At 25.5% G+C, this 21,173-nt stretch overlaps 2 protein-coding genes across 2 annotated transcripts; both read left to right on the top strand.

Moving 5' to 3' along the window:
- Window positions 1–5,293: 5,293 nt before the first annotated feature.
- On the top strand, window positions 5,294–6,593 carry LOC124943890 (LOB domain-containing protein 18-like). The gene is made up of 2 exons (XM_047484347.1): window positions 5,294–5,584; window positions 6,411–6,593. Exons 1-2 carry the CDS (start codon window positions 5,294–5,296, stop codon window positions 6,591–6,593), a joined length of 474 nt encoding a protein of 157 aa, XP_047340303.1.
- Window positions 6,594–12,843: 6,250 nt separating this feature from the next.
- On the top strand, window positions 12,844–14,244 carry LOC124943891 (LOB domain-containing protein 30-like). The gene is made up of 2 exons (XM_047484348.1): window positions 12,844–13,140; window positions 13,912–14,244. Exons 1-2 carry the CDS (start codon window positions 12,844–12,846, stop codon window positions 14,242–14,244), a joined length of 630 nt encoding a protein of 209 aa, XP_047340304.1.
- Window positions 14,245–21,173: the final 6,929 nt, after the last annotated feature.

Raw genomic sequence — 21,173 nt, forward strand, 5'->3', positions numbered from 1 at the left:
ATATATCCAAACTCTCGACCCTACAAACAAAGAAAATAAGAATTATTATATATATAGATTAGTTAGTTAAATAGTTGAACTTATTGTTAGGAATGTCGCACGTTCATCAAATTTGATTTTAAATATAAAATATAAAGGCTTATTAGCTTAATTGGTTAAAGGGTTGTCATCTTTTGTTAGGTTGCAAATTTAAAACATACATATAAAATTTTTAATTTTATTTTTAACCGTTTTAAGTTTATGGGAGAGTCAACCCACGATCCGACCCAAATATCCATTTACTCTCACATATATATCAAATTAACCACAACTCTCGACTCGACAAACAAAGAAAATTCAAATTAACCATTATTATATATATATATATTATACATATATATATATATATATATATATAATTAATGTGCCCACAAGGAGGTTAAGCACATAACCCACAAACACACTTAACTATTTAACTAGGCACAAACTTGTCGCTTGACGGGCTTGAACCCAGAACCTTTCAAGAAAGTTAGAGATATTCACCTCTTATTGTCGCTAGGCTAGAAGAGGGGATTATATATATATATATATATATATATATATATATATATATTAGTTAAAGAGTTGAACTTATGTTGTTAGGAATGTCGCACGTTCATCAAATTTAGTGTTGAATATAAAATGTAAAGTCTTATTAGCTTAGTTAGTTAGAGGGTTATAATTGTTTTGTTAGGTTGAAAGTTCGAAATATACATATAACATTTTTAAATTTATTTGTAACCGTTTTCAAGTTTATGGGCAGGTCAAGCTATGATCCGATCCAAATATTCATTTACTCTTACATATATATCCAAATTAACCATAGTTCTCGACCCGATAAAGATAAAACTTTGAACTTATATTGTTAATAATGTCGCACGTTCATTAAATTTCGTGTTGAATATAAAATATAAAGTCTTATTAACTTAGATGGTTACAAGGTTGTACTTGTTTTTGTTATGTTACAAGTTCGAAACTTACATATAGTATTTTTAATTTTATGTTTAACCGTTTCAAGTTTATGTGCGGGTCAACTCACGATCCGACCCAAATATCTATTACTATATATATATATTCAAATTAACCACAACCCTCGACCCGTCAAATCAATCAAATTCAAATTAAGCATTATATATATATTAGTTAATTAAAAAGTTAAACTTATATTTTTATGAATGTCGCACATTAATCAAATTTGGTGTTGAATATATATAATATAAAGTCTTATTAGCTTAGTTGGTTAAAGAGTTGTACTTGTTTTGTTATGTTGCAAGTTCGAAACATACATATAACATTTTTAATTTTATTTTTAACGGTTGCAAATCAAACAAATTCAAATTAAGCATTATTATATATATATATATTAGTTAGTTACAAAATTAAACTTATATTGTTAATAATATTGTATATTCATCAAATTTGGTGTTGAATATAAAATATAAAGTCTTATTAGCTTAGTTGGTTAAAGGTTGTATTTGTTTTGTTAGGTTATAAGTATGAAATATATATAGCATTTTTAATTTTTTTTAACCGTTTCAATTTTATGGGTGGGTCAACCCACGTTCCGGCCCAAATATACATTTACTTAGACATACATACATACATATATATATATATATATCCAAATTAACCACAACTTTAACTCGACAACCCAAGCAAATTCAAATTAAGCATTATTATATATATTCTATAATTATTGACTCATCAAGGGATAAAAATAAAATTACAAAAAATTATTTTGAATAAATGTTGCATTCATTAAATTCAAAATAATTAAAATAAAGATCAAATTTAAAATTTGAACCATAAAAAATAATTATTTTTGAGAAAATATTATATTTATTGATCCCAAAATAATTCAAATAACTTTAGAAAATAAAGCAAATAATTATTTTTGAGAAAAATTTCGTATCCATTAATTTTAAAATAATTAAAATTTAGGGCTTAAATAAATTAAATAATTATTTGGAATAATATGGTATAGCCATTTAAATCCAAAAATAATTAAAATTAAATCTCTAAAATACATAAAATAATAAAGAAAATAGAAAAATAAAATTCTATGACAAATAATTAATTTTATATTTTTTACAGATAAATAAATGAAAAAAATATATAAAAAAAGAAAAAAGGAAGGTCATAATTTGGCCCAAAATAAACAAGCTCTAGACCACGGGGAGCCTAGACGCACAACCAACTAGCCCAAATGGAACGTTAGCAGAAGGCTAACGCTCAAGGCCCGGGATGCCCAATATAGACATAACACAAACGGAATGTCCAGACCATGCCCAATACACGTTTGCGATCGACCTTGATATTATTTCTTGCAACAAATGATAAGAACAACCGTCTTTGTGAAAAATGGTCAATCCTCATCTTGGTCATTTCTCGACCAAATGATAAAGTTCAAAAAGTTGTGTGATCATTTCCCCTAGATCGTATTACTCACCGAGAAGATGGAATTCAACCAAACAAGTAGACGACCATTATTGTTTTTTTGTCCAAAATTGAACCGAATTATATCACTTGTTTCTTGGTTGGCTATAAAAGGGATGCCCATATGAAGACGAAGAACCCAACCTCAAACCATCAATCATCTCTAACAACATCCGTCATTCAAATTTATACATTTTTTTTTTAAATTTAGAAAACCTTGTATAGAGTCTAAACCTTATTCTGGTTGATTAAAAAGTTTCAACAAGAGTTTAGAGTGTTTTCCAACATTGTTGTAATTTATGTTATGAACAAAATTTGAAATTTTTATATTTCAGTTAATGTGTTCTTTAATAGATATTTCAATTTCTTGTTTTGAATTTGATCTTAAGGTTATTTATAAGTTTTCCATCAACATTAATTTGAATCAATCCGTGAAATAAATTAAAAATGTCCAATTTTGATTTTAAAATTTTAAAATTTGAATTGTTGTTTGTTGTATACTTAAGAATGATGACTCAATAATCACCCTCAATATTTTTTAAATGATGTTGGAAGTGTTTTAAAACCAATTCGGAGAGATTTAATGCACATTTTTTAGAAATCAAGTTTTCTAAAAAAAAACTATTGGATTTCAAATTTAAAATCAATCTAAAGGCTAACCGAGTTGGTTTGAATAAAATCTTTAAAACACAAATTTCATTTTTCCTTTTTCAATCAAGGCTCTAACCATGCCTCTAGACGTTGAATGACTACCTAGAGCACGGTGAACAAGTTTCAAATGGGAAGACGAAGCTCCCCATATATTTGGTTTCGCGGCTAGAGCCTCCTAGCCGAAAACCAAAGTTTTGATTTTGGCAAAGTTGAAGATGGAGCCAACTCGCCCCTCTAAGCAGTCCAATCCGCGCTTCGCTTGATCTACCTACATGCCTCACTCCACGTTGACCAGAGTCCAGACCACATTGACCCCGGCCCAAACCACATTGACCCCGGCCCAAACCGGATCCAAGCCAACCCAGACATCTCTTGAAATGTGCCTGGCGAACCGACAGTGCACTCCGCGCCTGGTCCAAGGCCATCTTAGGCTTGCTTGTTTTTATTTATTTTAAATGTTTTTGATATTTAAAAAAATTCAAACTATTTTTAAAAATCTGAAAAATAGTAAATGTCTTTATAATATTTTTAGAACATTAAATGTTTTCATTTTTTTAATTGATATTTTTCATGTACCATTTTCCACAATTTTTGACATTAATCGAATAAATTAATATTCATTTAATATTTATAAAAATGTCAAATTTAAATATATATCTAAAAAATTAAGAAAATAATTAGATAAATAAAATGTGAAATTCAATTTTCTATATAGTCAAAATCTTGTGATTTAAAGACTGTTTTTAAAGGACACCGATGATATAGTGTAAAAGTCCTTTTTGGAGTGTCACCAAACATCAAACAATTTTTTTTTTAAATTATGTTCTTACAGGTAAGAATTTTTATTTATTTAAAATAATCAAGTAACGACACTAAAAATTAATAGGCTAACCCTTTAAAATTAATTTTCTACAAAATAGTTTTAAATTTATCACTTTAATCAAGTTTATCATTTCGGTTACTCGTCTCTTTTAAAATATTTGAGTAAGGTATGAGATTTGATTATTGGAAAAAAAATGGTTTACCTAAAAATTAGGTAAAATTAATTTGAAATTAATTTTTAATTAATCTGAAATTAATTTTTAATTAATCTTTTATAAGATGAAGAAAACACATCAAAATATCATCACATCACTGATCACACCAGCTTACAATACATATTATGTTTTATAATTTTGTCCTTAATTTTCCTATTTTTAATGTAATTACAAGGATGTTTTATTTATTTATTTATTTATTTGTAGTGAACCACAATCCATTGTTGTATTTTATGCACTATAAACTTTTTTTATCCATCACTTGTTTAATAAAATAATTTTACCTTCAAACAATAAAACTTGTCATTGATAATAAAAATTTAAATCACAAATTCATCTTAGCTATGATAATTCCTTTGTGTGTATTGAGGCTCCTAAGCAAGTGCAACTATTGCAAATATGATTAATTTGTTAGTATTAGGTTGTGTTTCCTTAGAGTTATAAGACCTGTTATAATACATATTATATCCTATGTAAATTAGCATAATTGTTTGGTGTGATTTTTTTTTATACAAATAGAGTATTAACCTATATAAATTTTACATATTTAGAAGTATAAGTTATAAGCTTTTATAAACAAATAATAATAATAATTTATATATATATATATATATATTATTAATTATATAATTCATTAAATAGTTTTAGTGGTACAAGTAAATACTTAGGAGAATAAAAATTACAAGTTTAAAATTTTACTTAAACGTCCTAACTTAAAGTCATAAGTTGAAGTTCTAGACCGAAACAAATTTATTCACGTATACAACTAAAAGTTCTATGTCGCCTTGTATTAACTTTTATTCGAATTTATATAAAGTCTTTTTTTTTAAAAATAAAATTGTTTGTGAAAAGCGATCTTTTTTAATTATTTAAATTAAATTATTAAAATATTTTTATTTAAACTTTATAAAAATAAAATATATTATAATTTTAATTAATAAATTGATGATGAGAATATTTTTTATGAAAAGAATCATAAAATATGAAAAATAATTAATGTTTAATTACTATACTAATCTCAAATTTTCTTTTTCTCCACTTTACAAGAAAAAGAACTCTACCAACTCTTATCAACCTACCTATAAATTCTGTTATTGTTCATCTTAATTTTTTACCCAAAAAAACTCCCTTCACAAGAAAAATAATCAGCCATGAGCATCAATACCAATTCTAGAATCAGAGCATGCGGGGCCTGCAAATTCTTAGGAAAGAGGTGCCTAGATGAGTGCATATTTGCACCTTATTTCGTTTCCGATGAAGGAACCGCAAATTTCGAGTCCGTTCATAAGATTTTTGGAGCCAACAACATTTCCAAGCTTCTAACCAATATCCCGATCGAAAAAAGAGCCAATATCGTTTTCACTATATGTTTGGAGGCTGAGGCTCGTCTCCGAGATCCTGTCTATGGTTGCATGTCTGAGATCTATGCTCTCCAAAATCAGGTACTTATTTATCTATGATTTATTATGAATAAATTAATCACGAAAACTAGAAAAAAAATCAAAACAATTATTATGTCAAATCTTCTACAAATATATTTTCACAATTATTTGTTTTATTTATGTTTGGTTGTAGAGAAAAATGGTTTTAAAATTTATATGAACTGTTGGTTTTATTTATACTTGTGAAATAATTGTTTACTTAATGATTTTTTTAAAAAAAAATTAATTAGATTAATTATCATCTTATCATCTCATTTCTTGATAATAGAACATATATATACTATATTCATTTGATATTATCTTTAACGTTGTTATATGTAATTTCTTTGACTTCACTTTTAGCTATTATTATAAAATTTTGATTTTATTTGATTCTGTAATCTCATAAACGTCACTTTCATAAATATATTATTAATTAAAGAAAAACTTTTCTTAAAAAAAACCGTTTCAAAAATAAAAGGACACTTGACGACAAAATAAAAAAAATATATTTTATATTAAATAATAGTAATGTTCAAATTTAAAAGTGAAGTCAAATTCTTTTAAGATAGTTTTCTCACATATATATTTTATTTTTAAGTTAATATTTAACTTTTACATAAACTAACATATATAATTAATTAGTATTCATACATTAACACAACTTTATATGGATATATTTTATGTACTATTATCTTGTCTATTCTCTTAATTCATTTTATTGGAAAATTTAGTTTTAACTATCAATAATTTTAAGTAGATTTTTTTTTAAAAATTTGTATGCTTTTGATTTGATTTTAATTTAAAAAATTTAATACATTTTTGTGGACATGAATTATATATATAGATCATAACTCTAGAAGCTGAGCTTTCTTCAATGCAAGCCCAAGTAGCCATGCAGCAGTCACCTCTCTATGAGTTTGATCCAAATCTTGGATCATCTCAAGAGGCAGCCGATCAGAACACTTTCGCCGGAGCTCCGGTCGGCGGCGGTGATGGGGAAGAGTTTGCTAGGGTGTTCCCTAATTGATAATTACCTTTGATAATCCCTAAGATATATTACTAGCCATGTCTTTCTATTTCTAGTACTATGTGGCATTTGGCTATGGTAATTTGTTTTCTTTTTCTGGACTTTTATTACTTAATAAGCAAACTCAGTACTTTATTTATTTATGTTAAGTTTGAAAATTTCATATATTTTGATTGTTCCATGCTATTCTAAAGTAAAAATTTGGGTTTTGAAAAATTGTATCAACATGTTTCGATATTTTGTGTTTTCTTTTCCTTTGGCAATGGTAGCTCTGACTTTGAAACCAGTCTGTTTGTTATGAATACTTTGGGAATGTGGGTTATAAATTCAAATTTAAGGTTGTGAAAAGTTGTGTGGGTATATTTTGAAGCTTTGTACCTTTGGTAATGATAGATATTATTATATTTTTTTATTTAAAATTTTAACTTTATAAAAATAAAATAAAAGATGTTATTATATTTTTTAATTAATAAATTAACTAATGGTTGAAATATAAATAACGTGATAATAGTTTTTACGAAAAAATTCTAAAAAATTAGAAATAATAGATGTTTAATTACAACATTAATCTCAAATTTTCTTTTTCTCACTCCACTATACAAGAAAAGAACTCTACCACCCTCACAAATCTAAAAAAACTCACATATAAATTATATAAATTCAATCAGTGTTTATCCTATTTTTTTTTTTTTTAAAAAAAACCTCTTTTAACTTCTCAAGAAAAAAAATCAATAATGAGCATAAAGCCCAATTTTTGCGCCAGAATCATTATCGGGCCATATGTGCATGCAAATTATTGCAAAAAAGGTGTCTCGAGGACTAGATATTCGAACTTTACTTCGATTTCGATCAAGGAACCGACAATTTACGTCCCTTTTTAAGATTTTTGGAGCGAGCAACATTTCCAAGCTTCTAACTAATATCTTTATCCAGAAATGAGTCAATGCCGTTTTCACTTTATGTTTGGAATCTCGTACTCTCTCCAAGATCCTATTTATGGTTGCATATCTTGATGTACCTTAGGTCATCTCCAACCCAAATACATATTCTCAAATCCAAAATACAGTAAATATCCCATCAAACAGTAATTCATCTACAACCTAAAAACCCAAACTCAAACTTAAATAATATTTTCAGAATATTCCTTTTTATAATAATTATTAATTTTTTCAATATTATCTATATATTTATCTAAAATTACAAATTGAACCCATAATTTTACAACAACTTATTAATTACTTTTAAATTCTAATTATAAATCAATTATTTATACAACTGCATAAAACAAATACACATAAAATAGACAATTTATCAATTATCGTAATGTCTTTTCAAATGTCTTTTTCAATTTTTTAGTTATGTAATCGGATTGTCTTTTTCAATTTCTTAGTTATGTAATGGATTATTGTATTTTTTCGATTTTTTTACGTGTTTTATTTATTAAAATTATTTTTATTATTTATTATTTTTTTTATCAATAATGTTTATTATTATAAATTTATAATACTTAAAAAATATAAAATATAAATATAAACAAATTTAAATATAAGTTAATCATATAAACAAATTAAAATTACCATAAATTAAACATATAAATAAAGTAAAATATAGATAAATTAAAATATAAATAAATTATATATATAAATTAAAATATAAATAAATAAAATATGTAAACAAATTAAAATATAAATAAGTTATGTAAATTAATTAAAAACAAACTAAAAGAACTGAAATGAAAATTTTAAAAAATTTTGAGTATATGAATAGTGTCCCTGCAAATTTGGGTTTGGAGAATAGAGAATTTATAGAAAAACTCAAAATGCAGTTGAGTTTACAGGTGGGTTGGAGGGCTAAAACTTATTATGAAGATGAGTTTGCAGGTGGGTTGGAGATGATCTTAGGTATCTATATACAAGACATACCATGATTTATCAATAATTAATTAATCAAGAAAACTAAAAATAAATCAAAATAATAATTTTGTCAAATCTTCTATAGTATATTTTGGTGTAATTACAAATTTATGTTATATGTATGTTTGGTTGTATGAAAAAATTGGCTTTAAAATTGGTCTGAAATGTTGGTTTTGTTTATTTTGTGAAATAATTATTTTGCTTAATGATTTTTAATTTCTTTATTAGATTATACTTACCATCGTTAATAACGTTATATACAGAATTATACAATATTAGTTTGATATTGTATACATATATCTGTATCAGTATATGTTTCTTTGTTTTAACTTTTAGTGAATATTATAATATTATTTGATTCTTTTATCTTATAGACGTTACGTTTATACTATATTATTAATTAAATAAAAACTTTTTTTACAAAAGAATCTGTTTCAAAAATAAAAATTCAACAAAAACAAAACAAAAATATTATATTAGATTATAGTAATATTTAAATTCAAAATGAAGTCATCAGCATTTAAGACATCTTCTCTTATATATATATATATATATATATATATATATATATATATATAATTATATTTTTTTCTGTAATAAACTAACACAATATTGATGATGTTATTCGACATTAACAAAAAACTTTTTTTTACCTTCCATATACTTAAATATGTATATATTTTATGTACTATTATTAATCATCTGGTTGGAAAATTTAACTTTAACAAGTATTGATATTAGAAAAAAAATCTTGTCAATTTGTATGATTTTGATTTGATTTAAATATATATATTTAAATATATATATATATATATATATATATATATATATATATATATATATATATATATATATATATATATATATATATATATATATATATATATATATATATATATATATATATATATATATATATATATACGAGGAATGATAGTGAGCACTACTTTGGGTGAGCGACTTGTACCGCAAAAATGATCTCGTTGTTATACGAAAGTGACCTCGCTGTTATACAAAAAAGATCTCGTCCCTTTTGTATAACACCGAGGTCTCTTTTGTATAACAGCGATGTCACTTTCATATAACAGCGATGTCATTTTCGCTGTACGAGTCGTTACCCAAAGTAGTGCTTCTAATCATTTATTTATATATATATATTCAGATAGAGCTATAGTGCTTACAAGCCTATGTTGCCATGCAGACGCCACTTCCCAAACCTCCAATCACTTGAGAGAGATCAACAACCGAAATGATAGATCTAATTAAATAAATTTGAACTTATTTAAGAAATTATTTTAAAATTGCTGGCCTAATAAATTTTAAAGCGCCACTTTGATTTTTAAAATCAAAGAAAATATTTTACATGTAAAAATATAATTTTAGAAATTATTTTGATTTTGGTCTTTTTTGAACCCTCAGAAAAGAGCTTACATGATTTGTCCTATATGTCGTTGAAGAACTATATTTACTTCACAAAATTTTTGGTTATTTAGAAAATTAGAATTTTACGTTTTATTTATCCAAATTTTATACAGGCATTTAGGTTCTGACATTTTAAATTTTAAAATATTAAATAAATGTCAATATATGCGATTAATGTCGAAAATAGGAGAGAATGTTACCTGAAAAATATCAATTAAATAAATAAATCCAAACAAATCTTTAATAATGTTTTTTAAATGTTCTAAATATATTTTAAAGGTGTTTTTTTTTTATTTATTTTGAATTTTTTAAAAATAGTTAAGAGTTTCTAAATGTTAAAAAAACATTTTAAGTTAAAAGACTTAAATCAAACGGGCCATAGGCGGGCTGGACCGGGCGCTGGGGGGATCGTTGGTTCGAGGGAAGGAGTTCAGGAGCGAGATTGGCCGGATTGGGCGCTATCTGGACCAGGGTCAAGGTGGTTTGACCGCTAGTAAACGCGGGTGAGACACGCGCATGTGGACCGGACAAGGCTTTGGTGACTTGGATGTTGAAGGCCGAGTTGAAGTCCGTCTTCAACATCCAACAAGACTCCATCTCCTTATTTAAAACATGTCGATTATACTCTAAAGATGTCATCCAATTGGAAATCACATCAACACTCCAACATAAATGGCCATTTTTTATTGAAAAAAATCATTTTTTATTCATGACTTTGATTTGAATTATGAGCTTACACATAGCTTTCTTATGGTTTTTAAAGTTAAAGACAATTAGCAAAACGTTTAAACGAATATTAAAACATAAATTCAGTTTTTTAGAAAATTTTAAATTTAGACGAATATGTTTGAGATTGGTTTAGAAATACTCCAAACATCATTTAAAAAAAATTGGACAATTTATTGGATCTATTTTCTTGAGCTAAAACTCAAGAAACGAGATTCATTTTTTTTTTTAATTTTAAATTTGTAATTGAGTTTTTTAACTCGGGTTGATTGATTCAAATTGATTTCGATAGAAAGATTATAAATGATCTTAAGATAAATTCAAATCGATAAATTCAAATCGATAAATTGGACAATCATGCAATATTGAAGGACACATGAACTGAAATGTAAAAAAATAAAATTTTGTTTATTACATGAATTACAACATAAAAGATGATTTATAGTGAGTTGGAGAACATTCCTAAACTTTTATTGAAGCTTTTGATGAATTAGAACTGAGATTAAAAACTCTATAAAAAGGTTTCTAAAAACTTAAAAAGCTTTGAATTTTTTTAATCGCGGGTGTTAATGGAGATTGATTGATGATGTGAGGCTTGGTTTATGTGATTCGTCTTGATCGGATCCTTTTTATAGTCGGCTTAGGTCAGTTGACGGCTTATGTTGAAAAAAAATATTAATGACTTTGCCACTTGCCCGACCGAATTATATCCTTTCAGAGAATATGACGAGCTACCAATGTAAGGAAATGATCTCACGAACTATAGTGTGATCATTTCTCTTCAACTTTTCATTTTTTTCTGAGTAACAATGAAGTTGGATTTCATCATTATTCAATTATTCAATGATGCCAATTGTTATCATACGAGCGTCACAAGTCTTGACGAAGTTGGGTCGCCAACGCACGTTGATCGCAATATGTGGAGTTTCGTCAAAGTTCCGTCAGGCTAGGTCATTTCATGCCTTTCCATCAGCATGGGCGTTAGCCCCTCCGTTTGCCATGTCAGCCGCGTGCTTAGCCTTTACATGGCCTCGGCCTAGTTTGATTTGGGTCAACAACTATGATCTCATTTGAATTCTCCTCATTTTTATTATTTTTTTATACACAATATTAAATAATAGACATAAATATTTAATTTTGTCTATTTTATTTATTTTGTGTATTTTAGACTTTATAAATAATTATGTTAGGATTTAAATGACTACAACATTTTTCTAAATAATTGTTTGATTTATTTAAGCTATATTTTATGATAGATGAATACAACATTTTCTCTAATAATTATTTTATTTATTTATTTTGAATTTAATGAATATAACATTGTAAACACTAAAATTTTACATACCCAATTTATAAATTTTAAAATAATTATTTTGACTAAATAAAATTAAAATGATTAAAATTAAGGTTAAAGACACCATTAAATAATTAATTGGATTAATTATTATAATAATTAAACTCAATTAATTAAATATAATGACCAAGAAAAGTAAATAAAATAATTTGTTATAAATGTTATATTCATTTTTACCTCAAGCAAAAATTTTTTGTATCCATTTTATCCCAAATAAAATCTAATAGTCATTTTGAATAGTATGCTTTCCAAAGCGGAAAGATAGAAGAGATTAGTGCATGGTTCGAGAGTACAAATAATGCTGAGTATTCGTTAGCGAGGCTCTTTCACATGTATGATCTTTAGTTTAATCTTCGTGATGATTGTCAAGTTGTGGTCCAAGTTTTCGGTTTGATCTTTAGAGGAAGCTTAAGGGTTGATGATGTTTTTGTTTGGCTATTTTTGTTTTAGCTTTATTTTTTATTTTTTTTTTGTGTGTAAGAAGTGAGTTTTTTAAAATTGTTTAGAATTAAATTATTAAAATATATTTTATTTAAAATTTTAACTTTATTAAAATAAAATAAATTATAATATTTTGTAATTAATAAATTAACTAATGGTTAAAATATAGATGATGTGATAATATTTTTATAAAAGAAATCCTAAAATATCACAAATAATTAATATTTAATTACAACCATTAAAACTCAAGTTTCTTTTTTTATCACTCCACCTTCCAAGAAAAAGAACTCTATCAACCCTCACCAATCTAAAAAATACCATATAAGTCCAATCAATATTCATCCTAAGTTTTTAGGCCAAAAAGACTCTAACTTCTCCAGGAAAAAAATAAACAATGAGCATCAAGGCCAATTCTCGCACAAGAATCAGGGCATGCGGGGCCTGCAAATTCTTGAGGAAGAAATGTCTAGAGGACTGCATATTCGCACCTTACTTTGATTCCGGTGAAGGAATTGTAAATTTTGCGGCCGTTCATAAGATTTTTGGAGCGAGCAACGTTACAAAGCTTTTAACCAATGTCCCAATCCACAAACGACCCGACACCGTTTTTACTTTAAACTATGAGGCTCATGCTCGTCTCCGAGATCCTATTTATGGTTGCATGTCTGAGATCCGTGATCTCCAAAATCAGGTACTTATGTATTTAGATATCAACCCTAACATGGTTTAACATGAATTAATTAATCATGTCAATTAGAAACAAATTAGAACAATAATTAGTTCAAATCTTTAAAAGTAAATTATGGTGTAATTATATGGTGATGTTATATGTATATTTGGTATGGTGAAATAATTGATTTCCTTAATAATTTTGTAAAAATTAATTTAAATTACTTTTCTTATCATCGTCGCAACGCTATGAAAATAGGTTTACGATAATGGTTTGATATCATTAACATTATATATTTATTAGACTTAATTTTTAGCTAATATTATAACATTTTAATTTTATTTGATTCTTTTATCCTATAAACGTCACTTTCATAAATACATCATTAATTAAAGAAATTGTTTTTTACAAAAGAACCGTTTCAAATATTATAATACACGTCGTCACGACAAAATAAAAAAATATATATTATATTTAGATTAAGGTAATATTTAAATTCAAAAGGGAAGTCTTCTTCTTTTAAAATATATTTAATCCTCTCAAGAATATTTTATTTTAATTTTAAAATTATAATTTTTTTTTTTGAAATAAACTAATACAATATTATTTTTATTCAGACATTAACAAAACTTGAACTTTCATTTATATGTATATATTTTAAGTACTAATATATCTTGTCTCTTCTCTTAATTCATGTTGTTTGAAAATTTAATCTTAACGAAGCAATGACATTATTATAAATTCTTGTTAATTAGTTTTAATACATTTTTGTGACATGAATTTTATATATAGGTGATCAATCTACAATCGGAGATTTCGTGCTTGCAAGCCCATGTAGCCAGGCAGCCGCCACCTCAGCAACAACCGCCATCTTCTCTGTCCATGTTGGACTTCCCTTTTGCTGACGCTGGCACCTATGACATGTCACTACCTCTTTATGAGTTTGATCCAAATATTGGATCATCTCATCAGCAGGCCAATTCATGGGAAGCAAATCTGCAGCAATTCCATGATCATAACACTTTCGCCGGTGCTCCGGTGGGCGGCGGGGTTGGGGAAGAGTTTGCCAGGGAGTTATTGCTGAGGTATGGAAGATCTGCCCCAAGCATGCCACCATGGCCCTAATTCATAATTACTTTTGATAATCCCTAAACTATTAACTATGATAATTTGGCAAATATTTATTATCGTTCTTGAATGGTAATTTCTTTTTCTTTTCCGGATTTTCAGTATTTTCTTCGTTGAATAAGAAAACTCTGTAATTTATTTATTTATCTAAGTTTAAAAAATTCATATGGTCTGATTGTTACATGTCATTTTACATTTGAGTTTTAAAATTTTGTATCTATATGTTCCGATGTTTTTGTGCATTTTCCTTATTATATTGTTCTATATGAATACTCATTCATTGAGAATATGAGTGGTTTAAAAAATTGTATAGGTATATTTTGAAGCAACAACTTTTTTGGCATTGACAGATATTATTGTTTTTCTATTTAAAAATTTAACTTTATAAAAGTAAAATAAAATAAAAGATATAATTATATTTTTTTAATTAATAAATTAACTAATGGTTGAAATATAGATTATTTGATTATATTTTTTTTAATAAAAAACTACCCAAAAAAATTATAAATAATTAATGTTTAATTACAACATTAATTTTAATTTTTTTTCCTATTACTCCACTTTACAAAAATAAGAACTCTACCAACCCTCTTTAATCTAAAAAAACACATTTATAAATTCAAGATGTTTAGAGAGAGCATTATTTATGAGCTTCTAACTATAATATCATGATTAAAAAAGAATTGATAAAATTTTCATTTTATGTTTGGAGACTCATTATATATGGTTGCCCTCCAAAATGGTAGGTATATAATTTATCATGAATTAATTAATCACTAAAACTAGAAACAAATCAAAACTATAATTATGTCAAATCTTCTAAAAATATATTTTGGTATAATTACACGGGGAATCTCGGAGTATTTGAAGAACTATTAAAAAAGAATTTGTGGTCACAAAATTAAAATATATTAATACTAATCATAATTTTAACAAAATATATAATTAAGATATATACTTATAAAAAATTCATAATATATATAAAAATATTAATATAATTGTGATAAAAATATATTAATTTATTTATAATATATATTTATTAATTAATTAAATGCTTTTGATAAATTTGAAAATTTTAGAGTCTTTATAAGTGGGGATATGTAATGCCTTACCCTTTGTACTAGTCTATTACATCGTGATATTATTTATATGTATGTTTGGTGTAGGAAAAAAATGATTTTGAAATTTGTATGAATTCATGTTGGTTTGGTTTATTTTTTTGTGAAATAATTGTTTTGTTTGCTTAGATTATTGGTCATTTTTTATAATAACCTATTATACAAATGTGTATATAAATGTTTTTGATATTATCTTTAACGTTAATACGTTTCTTTGACTTATTTTTAGTTAATATAATAATATTTTTATTTTATTATTTCTTTTATCTATGATGAGATAATCATATTATTAATTAAAGATTTTTTTAAAATTAATTTAAAAAATAAAATCACGTTAAGACAAAATAACAAATATTATATTAGATTACGATAATATTCAAATTCAAAAAGTGAAGTCATACGTTTCTCTCTTATATATTTTATTTTTTATTTTAGAATTATAATTAATTTTTTAAAATAAACTAACACAATATTGATATTATTCAACCTTAATAAATCATTTTTTTACCTTTCATATATTAATAATATTATATATAAACAAGCAATGATATTAGTAGAAATTTTTGTTAAATAGTATGCTTTTTATTTGATTAAAATTTTTAATACATTTTTTTTTCCTAATTTGTTTATTGAATAAAGTTGTTAAGCAAATTCAACACTTCATTTATTTATCAAAGTTTGAAAATTTTATTTATTTTGATTGTACTGTGCTATTGTACTTGTAATGTGTCACTCCGATAAAATTAATACTATAATTGAATTATTGGTAACACAAGTGAAAATTTTTTTAAAAAAAATAGTTAGGGTTTTGAAAAGTAATATCGACATGTTTAGAAGTTTTGTGCATTTTTCTTACAACGGTAGTTATCATCCTTTCCTTCCAAATTCTAATTTATTTATAATATGAGCACACTTTTGAATGATCTCAGTGCTTTCTGTATTAGTGTCTTTAGTATACGATGATGTTAGGGGTGAACTTTTGAATTAATTCGAATAATAAAACTTGTATATAGATCATTATAAATTAAAAAAAAAAAACATTTGATCTATGTTAGAGGTATGATATAAGATATATATCCAAATCATTAAATCAATATGATTCATTTTCAAAATATATTAATTAATCTTATGAATAATATATGTTTTTTCAAATTTATCAACTTAATTTGTACGTTTATTGTTTAATAAAAAATTTAGTATGAAATTGGTATTATATTTGTGTTATTTTATTGGATTTTTTTTAATTAGCTTAAAGCATGTTAGAATATGAATTATTAGATATATAGAATTATGGGTCAATCTATAAAGGTTTAAAATAAGATAAATTCTCAATAATCATTCCTATTCTTTCTTCTTTTCCGATGCACCTTAATCCATTTATAAAATATTATAATCATTTATAAGTATTTAGTTGCATATAAATGTAGGATTTCTTCTCTTTTTCACTATTACCAAATTCTCAATTTTAGTTTTATAATAAAATGATAATAACTTTATTTTGAAAATGACTATTTGACGAAAAATCATTTTATAAACATAAATTATACTACGACACAATTATTAAAATTAAGTTTTAAAATTTTACGATTTTATAAGTGTTTTCTGATTTAGACAAACTCTTAAACTAGTTACATTTTTATGATTTTAAATTTTAAAAAATATATTTATTGAAATAAATGAATTAATGTAATTAATTTTAAAAATATAATTTCCTTATAATTTCATTTACTTAATTATATAAAATTTTAAATTATCAATGTATAAAACTTATTAATTATATATATATATATATATAATAATAATAATAATAATAATAATAATAATAATAATAATATATAGCTAATATTTGTTTTAAAGTAAACTTTACCATTACCATTTGAAGTAACTTTTAATTTTACAAATTTATCATTAACCAACTATTTTAAGTCTGGACTTATAGTTACTTGATTTGAACATTACAAAATAACGGTTGCCTAAGTAGGATAATCTACAATCAAGTTATCAAACACTTAAATGTGTTTTTTTTAAATTATATTTTTTTTACTAGTCATTATCTAGACTATCAATTTAATTATTTTCTAGGCAGGTTTGAGTTTATGGATTATATAATCTCATGGGCTTGTAAGAACATAAGGCCCATTAAGGCTCATTTTTTTTAAGCTTCATTCTTCATTTTGCCTCTAATTTTAATAAACTTAATCATTATATATATTTTTTTAATTCTAAAACAGTTTATTTCACACGATTAAAAATAAATAAATAATTAATTCAAAAATGATTTCGGTGGAATTATAAAATAATTAAAATTCAGAATATTTTCAAATAAAACAAAAACCTTACCATAAATCAATAAATACATAAATAGGTTAAATGAAATATATGATTATTAAGAATTGTTTTGCATGTCGAAATAAAATTGAAAAACAATATTGATTGAACTGTGACTGACTACCATTGTATCCGGAGAACGGTCGCAACTCACCCGAACCTAAGTCCAACCTCCACACGGAAAGCCAAGCCACAAGACAACACGCACCACGAACTAGACCCAAGCGCGTTGCGTGTAAAGGGTGACACGCTTAGAGAAAATCAAACATCACTCATCGCCATCGCAGGTTCACGTTGGAGGAACGCCTAAAAAGACAAAAATCGGCGTCATTTTAGCCCTAGTTACATGGGCTCATTTGAAAAACTACATAAATCATCTCAATTGTTATTGAACCAAATGAGTTGATTCAAATAGGAAAATGATCCATGATCATGATTTTTTCCCTACGTTCAATGCCATCTACTAAAAATTGAAACCGACACTCAATGTGTTCGAGGTCGTGTTGCCTATAAAAGCTTCATATCATGACTTTTGTAAAGGAGGAGAGGAAAAACGGAGAAGAAAGACAACTTCAAAAAAAAACCGCCTTGATAGATACATTTTCTAAATGGATGACAACAGGCTCATCGAGAGACTCTTCGAGATCGGTCGTAGAAAAAATTATAAATTATAAACCACTGTGAACGGTCCTTACCAATAATTTTTCATATCTTGCCTAATGCCAAGAAAATGAGAAAATGAGAAGTCCAATAGAATGAGAACACTACTAATTCTAAAGAGAGAATGAACATAAATTATTAAATTCTTTTTTTAAAAATATAACATTTAAAATTTACCTCTCAATTTAGTTTGGTGTAATCAATCAGAAATAACCTAAAATAATTATACAGTCTAGGTCTTGTTTGTGTTTGAGTTTAGTTCTAATCAAAATCATACTTTTCTTATCATTTTTATTTATTTATTTATTTGCAAAAATATTAATATTGAAATTACTCTACAATAATTATAAAAATTTACATAAGTAACTACTAGAGGACTTTTGAGCTAATTAATTGTATTTTTTTACTTATTTATTTATTTTGAATCATGTTTTAATGTTATGTTTTTGTCGTTGTATACTTAAATAATTTTATATTTTTATTTGGGTAGACACCCAATTTTTGCCCCGAATTTATAATTTTAAAATAATTTCGAAACAACAATTTTGTTTTATTTTTAAAACAACTTATTGCATGAGATTAAAATAAATAATTAGTTTAGGAATCGATCTAATTCTAAAATAATTAAAATATGGGTATCTTCAAATAAAATCAAAAACATACAAAGAAATCAATAAATACATAATAGGTTCAATGAAATATATGCTTATTAATTAATATAAATTAAGTTTATTTTGCAGGTTGAAATAAAATTTAAAAAAATGTTGATCGAAGGTGACCAGCGACCGTCGTGTACGGCCACCGGACAACCGTAGCTAGCGAACTACAGATATCCAGTCCGAATAGAGAAAAACCATGGGCTCAACTCACACATAGAAAGTCAAGCCACAAGCCAATGCACACAGAAACAAGACCCAAGCGCGTTGCACGTGAAGGGTCAACCATCACCAATCACCATCACAAAACCGTGTTTGGAGGATACAAAATTGGTGTCATTTTAGCCCTAGATGCATGGGCTCATTTGAAAATTGTTGAAATCATATATCATTGGTTATCAAATGAGTTAATTTAAAAGGGAAAAATATCTCATGACGCTTAGATCATTTTCCTTACGCTCTCATAGACTCTAGTGGCCATAAGCAATGAATTGCGACTAAGAAGTGAAATATCATTAGTGAATTTCGTCTACGCTTTGCGTCCCTGGCGTCCCGAGTCTTTCGCGTTAACCTTCCGTCTAGGCTTCCGTTTGGCCTTGCTCATTGCGCGCCTGAGCTAAGCATGATATAGAGACGGTTTGATTTAGACCAAACGACTTTGGTCATGTTTGACATTCCCCTCACTACAACAAAACATACTTTCAGCGACCCTTATATGTCAACCCATATTAAGCTTGGGTAAAAATTAAAAGAAAAAAACTTTTGTCAACCTTTATATCTATACCACCACCTTTATTTTTTTTATATACCAACTTTGTAACTTTGTTAAAACCTTATATTTTAAATATTCTAAATTTTAATAATTTTTATGTTTTATTTTTAAGCTTTGTAAATATATTTTTTTTAATTTTTTAATTTTTTTAAAATTAAAATTGACTTAAAATTTTGTTAACATTAAAATTTAATTAATATTTTTTATATAACAAAATTTTTAAACTTTTTATAGTATTATTAATATATGTCTTTTATTTAATTATTATTTAAATTTAATTAAATTAAAAGTAAAATATGAGAGAGTTCATCAGTTTCTGAAGTGTTAATATGACATTTATCCCACATCGGAGAAAAAAAGAAGTTTTTGGTATATAAAATATGAGAGAGTTCATTAGTTTTTGAAGTGTTTTTAAGGTTATAATGTGTTGGAATATGGGTTCACCCTAAAGGTTTAAGTTTATGTTCATCTAAAATAAAATAGACTTTTAGCGACGTTTTTTAATTTTGCCAACGCTTAAATAAGCGTCGTTAAAACTTTCGCCTTTCGGCAACGCTTGTATCGACGCTTGTACCAACGCTTAAATAAGCGTGGTAAAAACTTGCGCCCACCCTGCTTCTGGCGACGCAAGAATAAGTGTCGATAATGTTTTTGGCGACGCTTTTAAAGGTTGGCAGAAGTCTTTTTAAGCGTCGCCGAAAGTCATTTTTGTTGTAGTGCCTCGTCAGTTAATATATATATATATATATATATAATATAATATATATATATAATATATATATATTTATTTATTTTTACCTACAAAATAAATTAATAAACATAACATTTATTTTTGCCTATTCTGTTCTATTTATTGATTTATTTTTATATTTTAGAGTTTTATTTTTATTTTAGAATTTAATTGGCTACAACATTTTTTCTCAAATAATTATTTAATTTATGCTCTTAATTTAATTATTTTGTGATAAATTAATACAACATTTTCCTAAATAATTATTAAATATATTTTTGTCGTTTTAAATTAATTATTTTGGGATAAACGAATACAACATTTTCTTAAATAATTATTTATTTTTTTATTGGCCGCTAAATTAATTATTTTGAGATAAATGAATACAACATTTTCCCTTAATAATTATTTGATTTATTTTTGGCCATTAAATTAATTATTTGGAATAATTGAATACAACATGTTTTTTAAATAATTATTAAATTTATTTTTGGCCTTTGAATTAATTACATTTAAATAAATGAATATTACATTTTTTAAATATAATATTATTTAATTTAAAGGCCTTTGAATTAATTATTTTGGAATAAATGAATAAGACATATTTCATAAATAATTATTTAATTTATTTTAAACCCCTTTTCGAGTCTTATAATATTAGG

The sequence above is a fragment of the Impatiens glandulifera genome, chromosome 6 (genome assembly GCF_907164915.1).
Source record: "Impatiens glandulifera chromosome 6, dImpGla2.1, whole genome shotgun sequence".
Classification (NCBI taxonomy): Eukaryota; Viridiplantae; Streptophyta; class Magnoliopsida; order Ericales; family Balsaminaceae; genus Impatiens; species Impatiens glandulifera.

What these genes read in the sequence shown, in the direction of transcription:
- LOC124943890 (XM_047484347.1), top strand. Translation starts at nt 5,294, where the DNA reads ATGAGCATCAATACCAATTCTAGAATCAGAGCATGCGGGGCCTGCAAA. An exon ending in TCTATGCTCTCCAAAATCAG is followed by an intron (nt 5,585 to 6,410) that starts GTACTTATTTAT and finishes TTATATATATAG; the next exon opens with ATCATAACTCTAGAAGCTGA.
- LOC124943891 (XM_047484348.1), top strand. Translation starts at nt 12,844, where the DNA reads ATGAGCATCAAGGCCAATTCTCGCACAAGAATCAGGGCATGCGGGGCC. An exon ending in TCCGTGATCTCCAAAATCAG is followed by an intron (nt 13,141 to 13,911) that starts GTACTTATGTAT and finishes TTTTATATATAG; the next exon opens with GTGATCAATCTACAATCGGA.